We start from the raw sequence: 21,334 nt of genomic DNA on the forward strand, positions 1-21,334 counted from the left end.
ACTAGGGCAATGGTCAGGGGCCCAGATAAGCCCTTGGCCTTTGGAACCCCTCTCCAGGCGCCAGCAGGCAGAGTGGGGTTTCCTCTGACGTTCTGGGCCCTTGGGCCGGCAGTCACAAGATAGCAACAGGGTACATGTAGCTCAGTGGGGCCCAGGACACCGGCTGCCTGGGTTTCTTACATCTGTGAAAGTCAGCGTTCTCCTATTAGGTAGGGACGGCAAAGGCACCTACCTGGCAGGGTTGGTGTCAGGGTGAAGGTTTAATTCATGGAAAGCATTTAGAACGCTGCAGAACACAGTGGGCCCCAGGGAAATGTAAATGTTAGCAAGGAGCGAGCGCTTGGCCACTGTGGCACGTGAGATTAAAACTGCTCTGGATGGTGAGGAGGGGTCAGTGCTCCCTTTCCCCGCCCATTCCTTGGAGTAGGCCTTGACGAAGCTTTTCTACTAGCTTGAAAATCACTGGACTTTGCATTCCTGGAGTTAATTTCTACATGTATTTCCTAAACCTTAGGGTTCAAGTAGGGTTAGCTGCTGGTGCCAGGCCTACAGCACAGTCTGGGGGTGGAGTCTCTATTTCTCCTCACAGAATCCAGTGCAAGAGCCTGAAGGGGATCCGGCGAGTCACCTGCCACCTAAAGGCTTCAGTAGGACAGCCTGGCCTAGGTTCTTGCTCCCCAGCATCAGAAGCTGGGCTTGGTGCCCTGAGAGGGACAACTGTCTGCATCTCACTCCAGACACAGACATCCCTGCTGGCCCAGGAGGAAGGCCTTACAGAGGGGTTTCCCTGGAGAAGAAAAACATCTCGCCAGCAGAATAGGAAGCTGTCAGCCTTTCCCACTCCACAAGGCCTGGAAGGAAATTCTCCTTCATGGTTCTGTTATAAATGAGTTAATCCAAGTTACGTTCTTAACACATGTTAAGCATGCAGTGCATCTTCACTTAGAGCTGTTATTTTTACTCCATAATCCCAATTTTTCTTATATCTATTAAAGTCGGCATGGTGTTTAGTGAGTTGAGTGGGTGTTCAGAGTCCAATAAATATATAGAACTGCAGTAAAAAAAATTCTCTCCAAGAAAAATTCTCTTATATTCTTCATATTATGAATAGACAAAAGAGATTCACACAATATGACACACTGTATGTGAAGCAAAAATGAGTCCTTTCTAGTTTGGCTGAAGGTCACTTTGCTGTCATGTTAAAGCCTAGAATTTCTAGCTAAGCCAGATCCTGCAGGAATTCTAGCAGCATTTACAGCATTGGCATCCGTCTATCCTGAGTGGAATGCTGTGCAGTTGAGGATCTTTCCCGAGAATCCTAGTAAGTGAGATTTTATCACAGCATTGCTAATCCCAAATTAACAAGACGGTGGCAGTTCTAGAGGCAGCCTTTAGCTTCCATTAACAAAGGTTAGCTGTTGCACTATGCAGACCAGAATACTCTGGGGAGTAACATAGTATCTTATTAAGTTATAAATACATTTAATGGCTTTCATATTGGTTTCTCATTTTGGAATGAGGAAAAAATAGATCTCATAATCACTGTAGTCTAAGTAAAAAGCCACTTTAAAAAAAATAATATGTATTTACCTACAATATTGTTTATGAATTCTCTTTTTTTATAGAGCCCACAAAGTCCCTCAAAGGACAACGGTAACTCTTCCAGCTACTTGCAAGGCTAAGTTTTGGTTTATTTGGAAGAAATTAAAAGTGTACAAGATTTTAAAATCAATTTTTTTTTTTTTTGAGACAGAGTATCTGTCACCCAGGCTAGAGTACAGTGGTGGAATCTCAGCTCACTGCAACCTCTACCTCCTGGGAGAAGCAATTCTCTTGCCCCAGCCTCCTGAGTAGCTGGGATTACAGGCATGTGCCACCACACCTGGCTAATTTTGTACTTTTAGTAGAGATGGGGTTTCACCATGTTGGCCAGGCTGGTCTCGAACTCCTGACCTCAGGTGATCTGCCCACCTCAGCCTCCCAAAGTGCTGGGATTACAAGTGTGAGCCACTGCACCCAGCAAATTGTTTGGTTTTGATTCAAACAAGTCAAACCAGTTCAGAAAAAGTCCCCAAGACTCCTCTCCCCACCACTACTTCACTTTGTTTCCCTGTTAAAGGAAAAAAATGTTATTTGCACCCATTGTCACACTGAACTTTAAATGTAGAGTATTTTCTTAAAAAGAATCTCAGAGTTGGAACCAAGGGTACAGAGTTCTTATCCTTCACTTACCTGCACTGAGAAAGTACATATTTTACATCATTTACGGAATAACAGACTGTTACAGTAAGTTCAAGCTTACCTCATTTCGGATGACCTGCGAACTGGTCCACTGACTGGGCAAATTCTAGAGCCCTGCACCCTCCAAGATGCCCAGGGATGGGGACTGTCTCAAGGAACGTTTCGGTGGTTTGGTGGGAAGTAGCAGTCTCTGAGCTGACTGTGACGGAATCAAAATAACCGCACAGGTGTGAAATGCTTCATGTGGGTGACACCCCTCACATCCCACCCACTTCTGTTCCCAAGCACAAAGGAACCACTCCATCTTTTCTCCTCACAAAAACCGCAGCGTTGCTCTCCTTCAACCCCACCGGCCTCCACCCCGGGGAGAGGCACGTGCTGTGAGGATACCTGCTTCCCAGGTGTGCACGGCTGGTACCCAGTACCTCGGCGAGGTCCTCTGCAGGGCTGAAAGTGGGGGTCAGAGAGATCACCATGCTGCAGGGGCTGAGCTACTTGTCCTTGGTCAGGATGGACAAGCCCTGCCTCAAATAAAGGCTAGAAGTGTTTTTTTCTGGATGACTTCTTTCCCATACAGAGAATGGTTAATCTAGCTGAGGCAATCTGGAGTTGGCTTCAAAATCAGCAATGGGGAGGGGGAAGAACCTCACAACAAACAGTGGTAACAGAAGGTTTGTGTGGGAAGGTGGTTGAGTTTGGTCTAAAACAAGCAGTGTCTCTGGTAATGAGCTGTTGTTAGGAAATACCCGGCGCTTGCAGCCTTTGAAAGAGCACCACTGCTGCTTCTAGAGGGCAGGGTTGTGGGGGTAGGAGAGGGTAAAGTGAAGGGAAGCGAAGACCCAACGAACACTAAAGTGCGTGGAGGTGACAGAGCAGTGGAGATACCCACTGCCAAGCGTGCCAGCCGCGGATCACACAGAGAAGCCCAGCTCTGCTCTGGGCGCTGGACAACCTTTGGTATCTTACCTACCTTTTCTGAATCACAGTCGGCTCACTGGTAAAATGAGGACACCTAAGCTATCAGCCAGGGTCCCGGCAGGAGACAGATGGTACACTCAGATGGAGTGACCAAGGAGAGTTTCACAAAGGGACTATTTACAAAGGGTGTGGGCAGGATTAAGAGACTCCATTGAGGACAGTGATGTACCCGAGGCCTGGCAAAAGCAGGGAGTCAGGACTGGGACTGGCTTGAGGGGACAAGGAGAGGGTGTGGCTACTAAACCCCAGAAGCTGCCTGACAGGACTTGTGGGCCTTGGCACAGGAGCCCAGCCACTGCCAACCCACAGCTGGCAGGAGGGAGTCAGAAATGAATTCCCTGACTTCTCTGTTCTCTCATCTGCCAGGCTCCATCCAGAGTGTCTCTGGATCCTGACTAGAAGCCAGGACAGGTCCACAGCGGCCAGCCTCCTGGAGAGAAGTGCACAGCAGGAAGGGGACCCAGAGGGACACACAGAGAGCCTCTAGCACACCCCAAGTACCCGATGGGGCCAGTGGGGGTCTAAAATATTACTATAAATGCCTGCCTGGCAGTCACTCACTGCCCACTGGATCAGATTATTTGGCATTTACTTACCAAAAGGCCACCATATAACTGTATTCTCAGGTGGCAAAACCCAGAGTGAAATAAGATGTGGTCATCTACTCACAGTGAAAAACAAAACTTTTACAAAGTTGACAGATAACATTTATTAAAACATGTCATACAAAAGGGCATGATCTCTTCTATAAGAAGAAAATATTAAACATTAACATTCAATTAAGTAAAACCATGCTGTACACTGAAGACAGCAATATATAAAGACAAAACTATTCAACTTCTGCAACATAGGCATAACATTTCACAAAATATCAATAAGATATGCACCTAATGATAACCTGTTTATCATCAAATGGTTTTGTGGCCTAAGAGTCACCTGACTTGCATAAATAAAGTACTTCTCTGGACGAAACATTGGGAACCTCATAAAAGGAAAGAAGGCAGCAGCAACTAACATGACACAGGCTTCAAGCAAAAATTAAAAAAAAAAAAAAGTCACATTTGCAAAATGTGTTCCAGCATCTTCCCATAGGGTACTATCAGTAGAGATCTGAAATAAGAAACCTGTACCTTTAAATATGTAAGTAGCAAAGAAAAAACTTCAGACAAACCCTGGTTTCACTGAACAAAGTTAGTCACCCACTAAAGCAACCTAAATCACAAAATTGGCGGCACGGGAGGGACTGGGGATAACATGATGCTGGTTTCCAGCATCCCCAAATTATCAGAGAACATCCAAAAGCAAAAACCTGGCCTCGCTGTGATGGTATCCTCTCCACGCCCACCCAGGAGGCCGCAGCACATCCCCTTCCCCAGGGAAAGCACGGCGTTGCAGCTTCTGCTCTGTCTCAACTTCACTTCCACAGCAGCTCGGGGGGGTGTGAGCCTCTCAAGGAGGGAGCCCCAGAGGCTAAGCAGCTTTCCCCAGTGGTGAGAAGCCAGCCTGAGGGTCAGGTTAGTTCAGCAAATGCCCACTAGAATGGAGGGGATCCTTTTGGGCAAGCTTTTAAAGTCGTGGCCAAAAGGGACCAGAGGAAGAGGAGACCTAGAAATCAGAATCAACAGGCTGGGGCCCTGGAGTGCCTGCAGGCAACCCACAGCCCTGCAGGGTAAGTTACCGCAGTCCTTCCTTAGTTAATGGTGACAGGCACCTCACCATGTGGATTACTATCATGTGTGTATCCAAAGGTAAAAGCATGGTATAAGTATGTTTGTTTGTTTTGTTTCTTTGTTTACTTGAGATGGAGTCTCACTCTGTTGCCCAGGTTGGAGTACAGTGGTGCAATCTTGGCTCACTGAAACCTCCGCCTCCGAGGTTCAAGTGATTCTCCTGCCTCAGCCTCCCGAGTAGCTGGGATTACAGGTGCGTGCCACCACACCTGGCTAATTTTTGTGTTTTTAGTAGAGATGGGGTTTCACCATGTTGGTCACGCTGGTAACGAACCCCTGACCTCAGGTGATCCACCCACCTCGGCCTCCCAAAGTGCTGGGATTACAGGCGTGAGCCACCGCGCCTGGCCCCAAGTATGAATATTAAATACCACTGGTGGTGCCTTGAAGCCCTTTCCCACGGGGATTGAAGAAAAACCACAGTTAAGACTCAAAGTAGCAGACAAATAGCTTGGTTGTAGGCCACTGACGTGATCCCTGAAAGATTGTTTGAACAATGTTACCCATAACTACCCAAACTCATTAGGAAGGATAAAGATTTTCTAAAGCTATACTGAGGTGAAGAGAAGAGACTATTCCTCCAACCCAAGGTGGGGATGAAAAAAAGGTAAAAACCAGAGTTTACAAAAATTCACTTTTAATATTCAAATGAAAGCAATCCTCTTCTCCTGCCTCTCTGAACATGGCCAGCATTTCAGACATCCCAACTTTTACCAAAACCTCAAATACCACAAAAAACTTAAAAGAACAGATGTGAGCAACTTATTTAAGTTCTACATTTAGTAGCTGATGGATGCATAAGGCTTTCAAGGAGACACTCTTCTCTTCACAATGTATTAAATAAGTCCTAGCACACCCGACTGCTTCCAAAACTACCACCCAAGCGTGCCACCACTCTCGGCTGAACAGAAACTCTTCCTCATGACAAGGGCACTATGCTGACTTCAGCAGAACTGAAGGATCACAACTCTCCCGGAAGAGCTGTATTTTCACTTCTCAGACTCTTCTCCCACAGTGTCCTAATGATCATGTGAATAGCACAATGAGAAGCAGCACACCCAACCTTCCAAACAGGCAGAAAATGCTCTGCTAATACCATGGGAGAGGGTGATCAGTTTTTGGCAGAACAAAATGGCATCACCACCTTAGTACTGAAACTGGTAGTAATAGAACAATTTCTCCTCAAATATAATGGCTAGGATCATACCTAAAACCCACTGGCCTCTACCATGAGAAAAAGAAAAGGAGACATTAGGCTTGATTGTACAGTCCCCTCTGTATACATGCATCAGGTACACAGAGAAAAGACTGCTAACCAGTAACGTTTCAATACTAAGAGAAGCTATTAATGTGGCAAACAACCAAGAGGTAATATCTAGTTTCTAGGTTTTAAAAAAACAATATATATATATATATATATATATATATATTTATAATAAAGTTTTAAATACAAAGTGCTTTTTATATATCGAGAATGATACAGTGTTGTGAATAAATCCCTGTTTGTAATCTTGCTTACAAGAGTTAACTGGTAAATAAGTATTTTCTTTCCTCTTTCCAGACAATGTTCAACAAGTAAACACCTTGGTGTTAGGAGCTTGAGAATCAGAGGCCATTGCCAGCAATGTCTATTACATTACAGCAAAGCCAAACTTTTCAAATAAAATTTCACCCCAAATCCAAGAAAAATTATTTTTATTTTAAGGAAAAACGTTTCTATTTAGAAGTAAATAACCCAGTACGTTTATGGAAAAGATGACATAGTAGTAGCACCCTGTCCTACCCTGGTGATAACCTCAGGTACATTACACAGCTTAAAAGCACGTGTAATATACCTTTCTTTTTAACCGAAACCATCTAGTTGATGGGCAGAAAAGGTCTCAGAATAGCTGGTTTTTTTTTTTTTTTCCTGGTTGGCATAGCTTTGTGGACTTGTAAGTTTAAGCAGCTCTATCTATAATTTGGGAGCATGATTCTGTAGACTACTTTGCTAAACTTAGGACTCCTTTTAAAAACACATTCCGGCGCTCATAAAGAACTGGCAGTATTAGCTCAGTGTACCCTCTGAAGAGTATCTCCCCCACCTTGAAAGAGTGTATTTTCAAGATTCTCCTTGGGCACGTCTTTTTCCCCTTAAGTATAATCACTCATAGAATCCTGCCTATCTGCCCTCTCACTCTGGTTGGTGGAGTGGCACCTTAGCACTCTATGAACTCCCTAAGTTCACAGGGAACTCTCAGCCACAACTTGGGGCTCCTTCCCACTAAGTGTGGTCATGGACCACCCTCTTTGTAAAGCACCATAATCTAAGACAGAGCAGGGGCTGCAGCGGCCCGTGGTACCGTGGTCAGTCACGGCAGCTTGGTGTCTACCAGCCACAGAGTAGACCCCACTGCATGGAGGCTACAATTAACCAAACAGGATTTGGGAAAGCAAACCAATGAGAAATACCTCTCTCTGGCACCCTAGAGAATGACAATGAGATACAACTGTCCAAACTCAAATGTTAGAACTAAAATACAAAACACTGCCTTATCAAGAGTCTGAAACACCTTGTGACAGTAGTGGCATCTTACAGAAACTGACAAGGGCACTATGTCAGCCTTGTACCGTAAGTTATGTTTCATATTTAGAATGTCATTCTCTTAGCATCTCCATAGTTTTAGTGAAAATATCCTTTAGAAAGAATAAAACCAGACAACAGAGCTCTGTTAACCAATTTCTCATCCTAGGAATCACATTATTTGTAGCTTTTATATAAGTAGCACTTCCTTCAGGGAAACAGCTATCAAAACAAATCCGCATTACCTAAGTATCTATAGCAAGAGCAAAACAAAATTTCAGCATGACCTTGTAGTAATGAGTGATCCAAAGCTGCTGCCACCCGAAACGGAACTGGTGGGTGGAGTCCAGTTCCAAGTGCAGGTGTCTCTGTCCACCTGTTTCAATCACAACCGGTCAGAAGGTTTCCCTTGCCAGCTGGGCGGTGGGTTAACTCACCCCATTACCCATTCCAGGCCAGGACTGGAACACACAAATTTGAGGAATTAGATTTTTTTTAATTGGCCTACTTAGAGCTGGTCTTTCAGAAATATCTTCCTTTTTTTTTAAGCTTCTCTCATAATAGCAAGTAGCACGCATCATCTGTGCCCAGATTTGCATTAATTACCATAGTTTATTTTTGTGCATGCCACTCAAGGGCCAGATCCTATTTTTAGTTAGCCTCAGTTGTATTCTGCTCAGCCTTTGCAGCTTCGTAGGACTTGGTACAAGAAGTCACATGCCGGTGGAAACTGTCCCTCCACATAAACCTCTTTGCACAGATATTACACTCATACGGCTTTATGCCCGTGTGAATTTTCATGTGGCCCACGAGATGGTGCTTCATTTTGAATTTCTTACCACAGACACCACAGCCGTAAGGCCGAAGACCGAGGTGCATGCTCATGTGCCGATCTCTCTGACTCTTGTGAGTGAAACTCTTTCCACACTGACAAGGATACAGCTTGTCGGTGGCTGAGAATCCTAAGTGGGAAGCTTCTTCTTTAATCCCTGTTACCATTTCAATATTCTCACTGTAGCCTGCTGCGAGGGCAGCCTCCTGTCTGTGCCCAATGAGATTCCCATCTGACCTCTCTCCAGAAAACTCTTCCATGGAAGAGCCATAGAAATCCACCTGCTCATCATAATTGCTTTCATCAGCCTGTTCATCAAACTCGGTTTCCACTTTCTTTTCCCCGATGTGGAAGTCCTCCTCCACTCCTGAAGGCTGGACTGTGTGCTCAGTCTGCACGGTGTTGATGGACTCTGTGACCTGATGCTCGTCGTAGGCCGTGTGCACATCCATGCCCTCGCAAGCCTGTTCTAAGCGCTCGGGCTTCACGTGGATCCAGCGTTTGTGAGCCATGATGCTGGGCTTGCTGTACATGGGCCGGGTGTAGTGGAACTCGGCGCTGTCGCTGGCGCCCTCCTCCCCATCCTGGCTCGCCATTTCTGTGCTCAGGCGGTCATGCTCTGTGGACGAGTTGCTGGGCAGGTATTCGTGCTCGGTGAGCTGGGATGACAGCTCGTCTTTGGTGCTCTCCTCTTCGTTTTCACCATCCCTCAGTTCTTGGGCTTTGGGAAAATCAGTATGACCCCCAGAGCCCAGCTCAAAGCTCTCTACCAGGCCATTATAACTACTGCTGCTTGGTGACTGGTGGTCACTGCCATGATTTAGCTTCTGACAAAGGACTGTAGGGTTTCCCTCTAACACTTCAGTGCATTTGTCTACCACATGCCACATCTGCAGGAAGCTTGCCGCTGTCAAGTAACTAACAATTTCTGGAGCGGGCATTACTAGACGTCCTGTATAGCTGGACAGGAGAATGTTCTCAAACACTCTTGGGTTCATCACATCAGGCAAAACAATTCTCCTGCTGTTTTTCAGGAGTACCTGGTCACAAAAGTAGGGTGAACTGGCAGCAAGAACGGCTTTGTGTGCCCGGAAAATGTGGCCTTGGACAACAATGGAGACGTCACATAATTGTCCTTGCTGGCGCTGCTGGTTCAGTTTCTGTAGAATGGTGCTGGAAAAATCAGGAAATTCTACCCGAAAAGAGTTTGTTCCAGGCTCCATTTCATCACAAATCTTGTTCGGTGCTACAAGAAAAAGAAAAATTAGTACTAATTCCAGCCCAAAGATAAATGTATTTTATCCCCTTCTCCATCCTTAAGACAAGTTCCAAAGTTCCACAAGGTCCTCTAGCCCATGGGCCCCCCGGGATTCAATCTCTAGGGCAAAGCTTGCAGGTGCGAGTTTGCCAAAGGCAGGACTCACCACCGCTCCTTGTGGAACTCCTGATTTTGGCTCTGTGTCTGTGGGTAAGAGAAAGGAATCCAGTGACAGGATTTGTAAGCTATACAAATCTCCCAAGTAAAACCAAGTACTGTAAATATTTACAGTTAAAACAAACGATACCCATTCAAATTATATATATATATATTTTAATGAGATGGGGTCTGATGGGGTCTTGCTCTGTTGCCCAGGCTGGAGTGCAGTGGCACAATCATAGCTCACTGCAGCCTTGAACTCTTGGGTAATCAAGCAATCTCCTGCCTCAGCCTCCTGAGTAGCTGGGACTATACGTACATGCCACCATGCCCAGCTAGTTTTTTTTTTTTTTTTTGAGACAGAATTTCGCTCTTGTTGCCCAGGCTGGTGTGCAATGGCGTGATCTCGGCTCACTGCCACCTCCACCTTCCGGTTTTGAGCGATTCTCCTGTCTCAGCCTCCCGAGTAGCTGGGATTACAGGCGCCCACCACTACAACTGGTTAAATTTTTTTTTTTTTTTGCATTTTTAGTAGAAATGGGGTCTCACTATGTTGGCCAGGCTGGTCTCGAACTCCTGACCTCATGATCCGCCCACCTTGGCCTCCCAAGGTGCTGGGATTACAGGTGTGAACCACTGCGCCTGGCTGCCCAGCTAGTTTTTTTTAAAAAATTAATTCTTTTTTTTTTTTTTGTAGAGACAGGGGTCTCACTTTGTTGCCCAGGTTCGTCTTCAACTCCTGGCTTCAAGTGATCCACCTGCCTCAGCCTCCTAAAGTATTGGGATTATAGGCATGAGCCACTGCTCCTGGCAGAATTTTTTTAAAGAGATGAGGTCTCACTCTTTTACCCAGGCTGGAGTGTAGTGGCACCATCATAGCTACTGCAGTCTCGAACTCCTGGGCTCAAGTGATCCTCTCACCTCAGCCTCCTGTGTAGCTGGGACTATGGGTATACACCACTGTGCCCATTTCAAAATGACAGAACTTTTAAGCCTCAGATTTAACTGATGTTTGACAGGCTGTGGTGAGGGTGGGAGAACAGAATAGAGGGAACAAGGAAAAGCATATGCAAAGGCTCTGAGGCAGGAATGCATTTGGCAATTGCAAGGAACTGAAAGGAGACCATCAGACTAGAGTACATTAAGGGAGTGAAGGGCCTGGGGGCTGGAGCAGTGAGGACAGGACAATTGCACCTTTGGTCTTTCACCACTAAAGGGGCACAGTCACTCAGGCCCTGAGCTTTCTCCAGCTGCTGCCAGAATTTTAGCCCTTTAAGGGCTTCTGAGGATATGAAACTGAATGAAACTGCAAGGTGAGCTATTTTCTTATCTGGTGATCTCCAAACTGTCTAAAGAGTTATAGACCAAACACGATAGTTAAGTAGTCCCTGCTACTGAACAGAGTCGATCAGAAGACAAAGTTATAACGAAGAATAAGGCATTGCCTGTGTTGCTACTGTAAATATATTCTGTGGGGTAAGTCAAACATTAGAAATAATTCCTAACAATGGCACACAAGATGAGCTGTGCTAGAGATCCTGCCCATACTCTAATTCTCCAAAATTCTGTAATTAAAGCAAAAAAACCACCCAAACGATTTATCACTGCTATATGTCACCTTGCTTTGATACTATATCCAAACATTGCTAAATTACCAAGTTTTCCTTTTTTTTTTTTTTTGAGACAGGGTCTCACTCTTGTCACCCATGCTGGAGTACAGTGGTGTGATCACAGCTCACTGCAGTCTTAAACTCCTGGGCTCACGTGATCCTCCCATCTCAGCCTCCTGAGTAGCTGGGACTTCAGGCATGCACCACCACACCTGGTAAATTTTTGTATTTTTTGCAGAGACAGGGTTTCGCCACGTTGCCCAGGCTGGTCTCAAATTCCTGAACTCAAGCGATCTGCCCACCTGGCCTCCCAAAGTGCTGGAATGACAGGTGTGAGCCATCGCACCCAGCCCCAAGTTTTCTAAGTATAACAGAGCCAGACAACCCAGACAAAGACTGAAAGTCATCTTCAAGGGATAGGGAGAGATGACGAGAAGAAATGAAGGTTTCTTGAGTAATTATGATTTGCTTTCTTGAGTAATTATGATTACTGTATACCTTTTTTCACTTAATCTTTATAATTTACTCTGCAAATGTAGGGCTTGATTGTGTGAAGTTCAGCTATTTTAAGAAATTTTCCCAAGGTTAAAAGCTAGTTTTTATTACACTGAAATGTGAATCCAGGTCTGGATGACTCTAAAGTCTATGTGATTTTTCCTATCACATCACTCTGCCTCCTCTAAGATGCCAAAAATGCCAGATTAGGCACTAATAATTTTAAAAGACAGCATTTTTAGAGTGAAGTATTACAGTTTTATACATCTTAAAACATTTCATAGTAATTTAAAACAAAAATAGATCATGAAATAAATGATTTAGGTATTCGTAATTTCAAAAAGAAAAGTTGACTATATAAATGAGTAGACTAAAAGTATGTAAATTCTGGAAACTACATCTGGGTGAACAGATTCTCTGCTAGATCTCACCACTGTAGAATTTTGTTTTTAGCTATTTGAAAAAGGGGGTGTGGGATAACACATGCACATGTAAAAAAAAATTTATAGAAAGGTGTAAAAAAAATCCCTCCATCATTTATTCCTAGTCTCCCCCAAAGGAAATCACCATTAAACTCCTGTTTATATTTCTAGAAACTTCTCTGTGCATATATCAGAATAAATCATATACATCCTTTAAAAATCCCTACTCAACTGGGTTCATTACCTACATTTTATTCTACACTTAGCTTTTGTCACTTAATATATCTTGGAGATCTTCCCACATTAGTACAAGAAGAGCTAACTCATTCTGTTTAATGGCCACATAGCTTTCTATTATACGGATGTATCGTAATTTAAGCAGCTCTCCTCTTACAGAATTTCAGTTGGCAGGGGTTTTAAAATCACAAGCAATGCTATAATAGATATCTCTGCATAACTATCTTGCATACCTCTGGAAATATCCATAGCTTAATTTCTACCAGTGGAACTGCTGGGTTAAAGGGCTTTGCATTTGACATAGCCTTGAACTCTTGGGTCATCAAGCAATCCTGTCTCAGCCTCTTGAGTAGCTGGGACTATAGGCATGCTACCATGCCTGGCTAATGTTTTAAAAAATTTTTCTGATACATATTACCAAACTACTTGCCAGAAAGGCTGCACCAAGTCACACCCTCACCAACAATCAACACTCTTACCAAGACTGGATATCATTTAACAAGAAAAATAAAGCCTGCCTATCTTCTAAGTGACATGATTCATTCCTGTTCTGATCTGCATTTCCTTAATTACGAATGAGGCTGGCTGGCACTCTGTACTTAGTTTACTGGTCATTTGTGGTTTTTTCTTATAAAATCAGTCACATCCTTGATGCAAATAAATTGGGCAATTAATCTTATTGAGCTGTAGGGCTTTTTGTAAATTCAGGAAGTTAACTTTATCCTATGTTGTGATTTTTTTTCAGTTAGCTCATTTTATAGATCTTTTTGCCAAGATAAAATTTACATAAAATAACTACTCTTCGCTTTTACTCTTTGCTCCAGGGTTTGTGTCAGACATAGGAGGGCATTTACACCACCAAATTTATTATTATTATAATTTTTTTGAGACGGAGTCTTGCTCTGTCGCCCGGGCTGGAGTGCAGTGGCCAGATCTCAGCTCACTGCAAGCTCTGCCTCCCGGGTTTATGCCATTCTCCTGCCTCAGCCTTCTGAGTAGCTGGGACTACAGGCGCCTGCCACCTCACCCGGCTAGTTTTTTGTATTTTTTAGTAGAGACAGGGTTTCACCGTGTTAGCCAGGATGGTCTCGATCTCCTGACCTCATGATCCACCCGTCTGGGCCTCCCAAAGTGCTGGGATTACAGGCTTGAGCCACTGAGCCCGGCCCAAATTTATTATTTATTATTATTTTTTAGAGATGGGGTCTCACTGTGTTGCCCAGGCTGGTCTGAAACTCCTGGGCTAAAGCAATCCTCCCGCCTCGGCCTCCCAAAGTGCTGGGATTACAGGTGTAAGCCATTGCATCTGGCCCAAAATTATTTTTGAAATAATTATTTTGAAATTATTTTAAAAATGAAGGCTGGGTACAGTGGATCACACCTGTAATCCCAACAGTTTGGGAGGCCGAGGCAGGCGGATCATGAGGTCAGGAGATCGAGACCACCCTGGCTAACACGGTGAAGTCCCGTCTCTACTAAAACTATAAATAAACAGCCGGCGTGGTGGCCGGTACCTGTAGTCCCAGCTACTCGGGAGGCTGAGGCAGGAGAATGGCATGAACTTGGGAGGCAGAGCTTGCAGTGAGCCAAGATGGTGCCACTGCACTCCAGCCTGGGCGACTGAGTGAGACTCCGTCTCAAAAAATAAATAAATAAATACATACATAAATAATGAAACTTTTAATACGTGGGAGTTTATTTTGGCATGAAGAATAAGGTTGGGACCCAGCCCCTTTTCCTCCAAAATGGCTAGCCTATTTTTCTAACACTATTTGTCAAATAACCTATGCTTTCTTCATAAAGTGCAGGTATCTGTTGTGGAATTCTTTTTTGTTTGTTTGTTTTGAGACCGAGTTTCACTCGTTGCCTAGGCTGGAGTGCAATGGTGCGATCTCAGCTCACCACAACCTCCGCCTCCCAGGTTCAAGTGATTCTCCTGCCTCAGCCTCCCAAGTAGCTGGGATTACAGGCATGTGCCACCATGCCCGGCTAATTTTGTATTTTTTTGTTTAGTAGAGACAGGGTTTCACCATGTTGGTTAGGCTGATCTCCAACTCCCGACCTCAGGTGATCCACCCGCCTCAGCCTCCCAAAGTGCTGGGATTACAGGCGTGAGCCAGCTCTCCTGGCCTCTGTTGTGGAATTCTAAATGACTGAGAATAAGACATTTAAAATCCATTCTAAAAAAATAAATGCTACAAGAGAGGTTATGGAAAATGGTGGAGTCAGAAGCTCCATGGGTCGGTCCCTCCACCAATACAATCAGGAAGCTGAAAAAATGATCAAAATCACGATTTCAGAACTCTAGAAGCAGATCAGACACTCACAGCAACCAAGAGAGTGCTGAATGAAGGGAGGCTGCTGAAGCTCAGAAGAGATCAGTGTGCATAAATCCCCATTCCGCAGCCCTGCCACCCGCAGCCTGCAGGAAGGTGGCCTGTGTTCCCACAGCAGCTGGCTCATACAAGGAGTGGGGGGTGGAGGAAGGACCTTATCCTCAAAAATGTGCGGTTGTGCATTTTGTCCAGTCTGGCAAACTCGCTCAGCTTTGTTTTGGCCCCCTCAGGCTGCAGTGGTTTCCCTGGTGGCACCTATCACAAGATTTAAGACACCTACACCTACATCTGTACACTCGCACACACAGATCCAGACAGTTAAGAAAATCTTCCAGGTCCCAGGCTGGCTGCATGGATAAGAGAAAAAAAAACTTGAGCAACTACATACAACAAGGAATACAGACTTCACAAAATAGGAAAAGTCATTGTACAAACAGGTAACTGTAACCTCACCAAGTCACAAAAGCAATCCCCGAGGAGGCGTAGAATCTGATTTCCAGAGTTACCACAATATTATACTCCAAATGTCCAGTTCTCAACAAGAAAGTAAAAGCATACACACAAAAAGGAATATACAGTGCATTCACAGGAAAAAGAATGAGAAACACTGTCCCTGAGGAAACACCAACACTAGACTCACATGCCGCAGAGGTTAAATCCAATGTTTTAAATATGCTCAAAGAACAAAAGAAAATGACGAATAAAGAAAATCAGGATAACAATGTCAATAAGGAGACAGAAACCATAAAAAGGGGCCAGGAGGCCAGGCACGGTGGCTCACGCCTGTAATCCCAGCACTCTGGGAGGCCAAGACAGGCGGATCACGAGGTCAGGAGATGGAGACCATCCTGGCTAACACGGTGAAACCCTGTCTCTACTAAAAAAATACAAAAAATTAGCCAGGCATGGTGGTGGGCAACTGTGTCCCAGCTACTCAGGAGGCTGAGGCAGGAGAATGGCTCGAACCCTGAAGGTGGAGCTTGCAGTGAGCTGAGAACATGCCACTGCACTCCAGCCTGGGCGACAAAGCTTGACTCCATTTCAAAAAAAAAAGGGGGGATGGGGCCAGGAGTAGTGGCGGCTCACGCCTGTAATTCCAGCACTTTGGAAGGTCAAGGTGGGCAGATCACTTGGGGTCAGAAGTTCGAGACCAGCCTGGCCAACATGGTGAAATACCATCTCTACTAAAAATATAAAAATTGGCCGGGCGTGGGCCGGGTGTGGTGGCTCACGCCTGCAATCCCAGCACTTTGGGAGGCTGAGATGGGTGGATCACCTGAGGTCAGGAGTTCCAGACCAGCCTTCAACAAATACAAAAATAAGCTGGGCGTGGTGGTGGGCGCCTGTAATCCCAGCTACTCGGGAGGCTGAGGCAAGAGAACTGCTTGAACCCAGGAGGTGTAGGCTGCAATGAGCCAAGATCGTTCCATTGCACTCCAGCCTGGGTGACAAGAGCAAAACTTCGTCTCAAAAGAAAAAAAACATTGGCCGGGCATTGTGGCATGAGCTTGTAGTCCCAGCTACTCAGGAGGCTGAGGCATGAGTATCGCTTGAACCTGGCAGGTGGAGGTTACAGTGAGCCAAGATCATGCCACTGCACTTCAGCCTGAGCGACAGAGTGATGCTCCGTCTCAAAAAAAAAAAAAAGAAGAAGAAAAGAAATTATAAAAAGGAACCAAATGGAAAAAGCTGGAGCTGAAAGGTACAACAATGTACTATATGGGCTGAACTGCATTTCCCCGCTGCCCCTCAGTTCACACACTGAAGCCATGCCCTGCACCTCAGAGTCTGGCTATATTTACAAGTAGAGCCTTTGGGAGGTGATTAACCTAAACGAGGCCATTTAGATGTACCCTAACACAGTATGATGGGTGTCCCTATAAGGTGAGATTTGGACACACAGAGACACTAGGGATGCACACGCACAAAGAAGACTCTGTATGGGCCCAATGAGAAGGAGGTCATCTGCAAGCTGAGGAAGAAGGCCACAGAAGAACCCAAACCTGCTAACATCTTGATCGCAGACTGCCCACTTTCAGAACTGTGAGAAAATACATTTCCATTGCTTAAGCCACCCAGCCTGCCTGCAGTATGTTGCTACAGTAGTCCTGGCAAAACTAATACAAGCTGAAATTACATGTTCATAAGAGGGAGTTCAATGGCATGCTTGAGCAGGCAGAAGGAAAAAAAAAAATAACAAACTCAAAGATAAGGTAAATAAAATCCAGTTGAAGACTAGAAAGAAGAATGAAGCAAAATGAGCTGGGCACAGTCGCTCATGCCTTAATCCCAGCACTCTGGGAGGCTGAGGTGGGAGGATCGCTTGAGTCCAGGAGTTCGAGACCAGTCTGGGCAACATAGTAAGAACCTGTCTTGACCAAAAATACAACAGCCAGGCATGGTGGCATGCATCTGTAGTCCCAGCTACACAAGAGGCTGAGGTGGGAGGATCGCTTGAGGACAGGAGGTTGAGACTGCAGTGAGCCATGTTCACGTCACTATACTCCAGCCTACATGACACAGTGAGACTCTGTCTCAAAAACAACAACAACAAAAGAAAAATGAACAGAACCTGAGGTGCCTGTGGGACACCATCATACATATCATGGGAGTTTCAGAAGTAGAGGCACGGAAAAGGCTGAAAAACAATTGGAAGAAATACATAATGGTCAAACACTTCTAAAAACTGATAAAAGATTTTAATCTACACATCCAAGAAGCTCAACGAACTCTAGGCAGGATAAAACACATTATAGTCAAATTGTAGAAAGAGCCAAAGCCAAAGAGAATCTTGAAAGCTGCAAGAGAGAAGCTCCTAGTCAAGTAAAAGAGATCCTCACTAAAATTAACAGCTAATTTTTCATCAGAAACCATAAGCAGAAACCATATGGAGGCCATAGGCAGTAGGACAATCTATTTAAAGCGCTTAAAAAAAAATCTGTCAATTAAGATCTGGCAAAAGTATCTTTTCAAGAATGAAGGAGAAACTAAGACATTCCCAGAGAAACAAAAGCTAAGGATGTTCGCTACCTGTAGACTTGCTCTATAAGAAATGCTAAAGGGGTCCTTCAGGCTGAGATAAAAGAACGGCTAAACAGAAATTCAAAGCCACATAAAAAAGCTAAGATTGCTGGTAAAGGTTAACTACTTAGGTAAATATACAAGTCACCACTGGTTGGGCTCAGTGGCTCATGCCTATAGTCCCAGCACTTTCGAAGGCCAAGGCAGGTGGATCATTTGAGTCAGAAGTTGTGATCAACCTGGTCAACATGGTGAAACCCCATTTCTACTAAAAAAAGCAAAAATTAGCCAGGTGTGGTGGCACGCACCTGTAATACCAGTTACTCGGGAGGCTGAGGCAGTAGAATTACTCCAACCCAGGAGGTGGAGGTTGCAGTGAGTGGAGATCGCACCACTGCACTCCAGCCTGGGCAATAGAGTGAGAATCTGTCTCAGAAAAAAAAAAAGCCATTATTGTTGTACTTTCGGTTTATAATTCTTTTGTTTCTACATTATTTAAAAGGCTAATGAATGCATAAAACAATCTTTATAAATCTATGTTAATACACGTATTATACAATGTATAAAAATGTAATCAGTGACAACAACAACATGAAGGTGAAGGGACAGGAGATACATTTTGCTGTGACTGTACTAAACCTAAGTTGGCATTATTCAAGGTAAGTTGTTAAAAGTTTAAAACGTTAATTGCAAACCCCAAAGTAACTACTAAGAAAATAACGAAAAACACACACAAAAAAAAAGAGAATCAAAATGGTTTACTGCCAGACAAACCCAAAACCCCTAAATAATAAAAAATACGATGAGGGCAATAATGGAAGAATTGAGGAATAAAAAACATGTAAGACATACAGAAAACAAATATCTAAATTGTAAAGTGAATCTTTCCTTGTCAGTAACTGGATTAAAAAACGACTCATCTACATGCAGTCTACAAGAGACTCACTTTAGCTGCCGAGGTGAGCACGAGACTCACTTTAGATATAATGACACAAAGTGGTTGAAAGTGAAAGGATGAAAGAAAATATTCCATGTAAGTGCAACAAAAAATGGTCTGAGATGGCTATATTATTAGAAATGATCGATTTTAAGTCAAAAAAGGTTACAAGAGACAAACAATTATATGTTGAGTAAAAAGGTTCAATTCTATCAAGAAAATATAACAATTATAAACATATACACACCTAACAATATAACTCTAAAATACACGAAGTAAAAGTGGATAAAACTGAAGGAAGAAATAGACAGTTCTATAACAATAGGTGGAGACTCCAATACCCCACTTTCAAGAAGGCACAGAAAAAAGCAGACAGAAGATCTATAAGGAAATAGAAGACTTGAACAACATTATAAACCAGTTAAGTCTACTATAAAGACATATACACGCATACCTCAGAGATATTGTTGGTTCAGTTCAAGAACACCGCAATAAAGCAAACAGCGTAATAAAGTGAGACACACAGATTTTGGTATCCCAGTGCATATAAAAGTTATGCTTACACCTTACTGTAGTCTATTAGTGTGCAACGGCATTATATCTAAAAAAAAAAAAAACAATGTACTCACCTTAATTTAAAAATACTTCATTGGCTGGGCATGGTGGCTCACACCTGTAATCCCAGCACTTTGGGAGGCCGAGGCGGGTGGATCACAAGGTCAGGAGATGGAGACCATCCTGGCTAACACGGTGAAACCCCGTCTCTACTAAAAGATACAAAAAAAATTAGCCGGGTGTGGTGGCAGGTGCCTGCAGTCCCAGCTACTTGGGAGGCTGAGGCAGGAGAATGGCGTGAACCTGGGAGGCAGAGGCTGCAGTGAGCCAAGATCGCACCACTGCACTCCAGCCTGGGCGACACAGCCAGACTCCATCTCAAAAAAAAAAAAAAAAAAAGAAATTTATTGCTAAAAAAATGCTAACAATCATCTGAGCCTTCAGCCAGTTGCAATTCTTTTGCTGGTGGACAGTCTTACCTTGAGTGGTGGCTGCTGACTGATCAGGGTGGTGACTGCTGAAGGCTAGGGTGGTTGTAGCAATTTATTTCTTTTTTGTTTCCCAAGATAGGGTCTCGCTCTGTTGCCCAGGATGAAATGCAGTGGTGTGATCATGGCTCACTGGAGCCCTGACCTCCTAGGCTCAAGCAATTCTCCTGCCTCGGCCTCCCAAGGAGCTGGACTACAGGCGTGTGTCACTATGTTCAGCTAATTTTTGTATTTTTTGTAGACAGGGTCTCACCATGTTGCCCAGGATGGTCTTGAGCTACTGGGCTCAAGCCTGAGCCTGCCAAAGTGCTGGAACTATAAGCATAAGCCACTGTGCCTGGCCTGCCAATTTCTTAAAATAAGACAACAGTGAAGTTTGTCACATCAATTGACTATTTCACAAAAGATTTCTCTGTAGCATGCAATGCTGTTTGATAACATTTTGCCCACAGAACTTCTTTCACAAAATTTGAGTCAATCTTTTTAAATCCTGCTGATGCTTTATCAATAAAGTTTATATTCCAAATTGGGGTGTCCAATTTTTTGGCTTCTCTGAGGCACAGCGGAAGAATTGGACCACACATAAAACACACTAACACTAACCATAGCAGATAAACTTAAAAAAAAAAAAAAAAAAAAAAAACTTCGTGGCCAGGCATGGTGGCTCACACCTGTAATCCCAGCATTTTGGGAGGCCAAGGTGGGTGGAGCACCTGAGGTCAGGACTTCAAGACCAGCCTGGTCAACATGGTGAAACCCCGTCTCTACTAAAAATACAAAAATTACTTGGGTGTGGTGGTGGGCAACGTAATCGCTTGGGAGGCTGAGATAGGAGGATTGCTTGAACCCGGGAGACGGAGGTTGCAGTGAGCCAAGATCGTGCCATTGCACTCCAGCCTGGGCGACAAGAGAGAAACTCCATCTCAAAAAAAAAACAAAAACAAAACCAAAAAAACTCATGTTTTAAGAAAGGTTACGAATTTGCGTTGGGTCACATTCAAAGCCGTCCTGGGTCACAGGTTGGAAAAGCTTACTCTAAATCCTTCGTTGTCAATAATGTTCACACCATCTTTATCAGGAGTAGAGTGTATTTCAACAAATCACTTTCTTTGCTCATCCCTAAAGAGCAACTTCTCATCCACTCAAGTTTTATCATGCCTTTGCAATAATTCAGTCCCATCTTTAGGCTCCACTTCTAATTCTATTTCTCTTGTTATTTGTACTACACCTCCAATTAATTCCTCCACTCAAGTCTTGAGCCCCTCAAAGTCATCCACGAGGGCTGGAATCAACTTCCATTAATGTTGATATTTTGATTTCCTCCCACCAATCACAAATGTTCTTAATGGCATCTAGAATAGTGACTCCTTTCCAAAACATTTTCTTTTTTTTTTTTGTTTCTCTTTCTTTCTTTCTTCCTCTCTTTCTCTTTCTTTTGACAGCGACTTGCTCTGTTGCCCAGGCTGGAGTGC

At 44.1% G+C, this 21,334-nt stretch overlaps 1 protein-coding gene across 5 annotated transcripts in view; it reads right to left on the bottom strand.

Moving 5' to 3' along the window:
- Window positions 1-3,903: 3,903 nt before the first annotated feature.
- ZBTB43 (zinc finger and BTB domain containing 43) overlaps window positions 3,904-21,334 on the bottom strand; it is a 33,199-nt gene continuing 15,768 nt past the window's right edge. For 4 of the 5 annotated variants that reach the window (XM_023217135.1, XM_023217133.1, XM_023217130.1 and 1 more), the window contains one exon: window positions 3,904-9,590. In XM_023217135.1, coding sequence (XP_023072903.1) covers window positions 8,164-9,567 — 1,404 coding nt within the window. In that variant the 5' untranslated portion in view covers window positions 9,568-9,590 and the 3' untranslated portion in view covers window positions 3,904-8,163. Of the gene's footprint in view, window positions 9,591-19,448; window positions 19,503-21,334 lie in introns of those variants that run through there. The other variant, XM_023217134.1, reaches the window with a different exon arrangement.

Source organism: Piliocolobus tephrosceles, chromosome 14 (genome assembly GCF_002776525.5).
Source record: "Piliocolobus tephrosceles isolate RC106 chromosome 14, ASM277652v3, whole genome shotgun sequence".
Classification (NCBI taxonomy): domain Eukaryota; kingdom Metazoa; phylum Chordata; class Mammalia; order Primates; family Cercopithecidae; genus Piliocolobus; species Piliocolobus tephrosceles.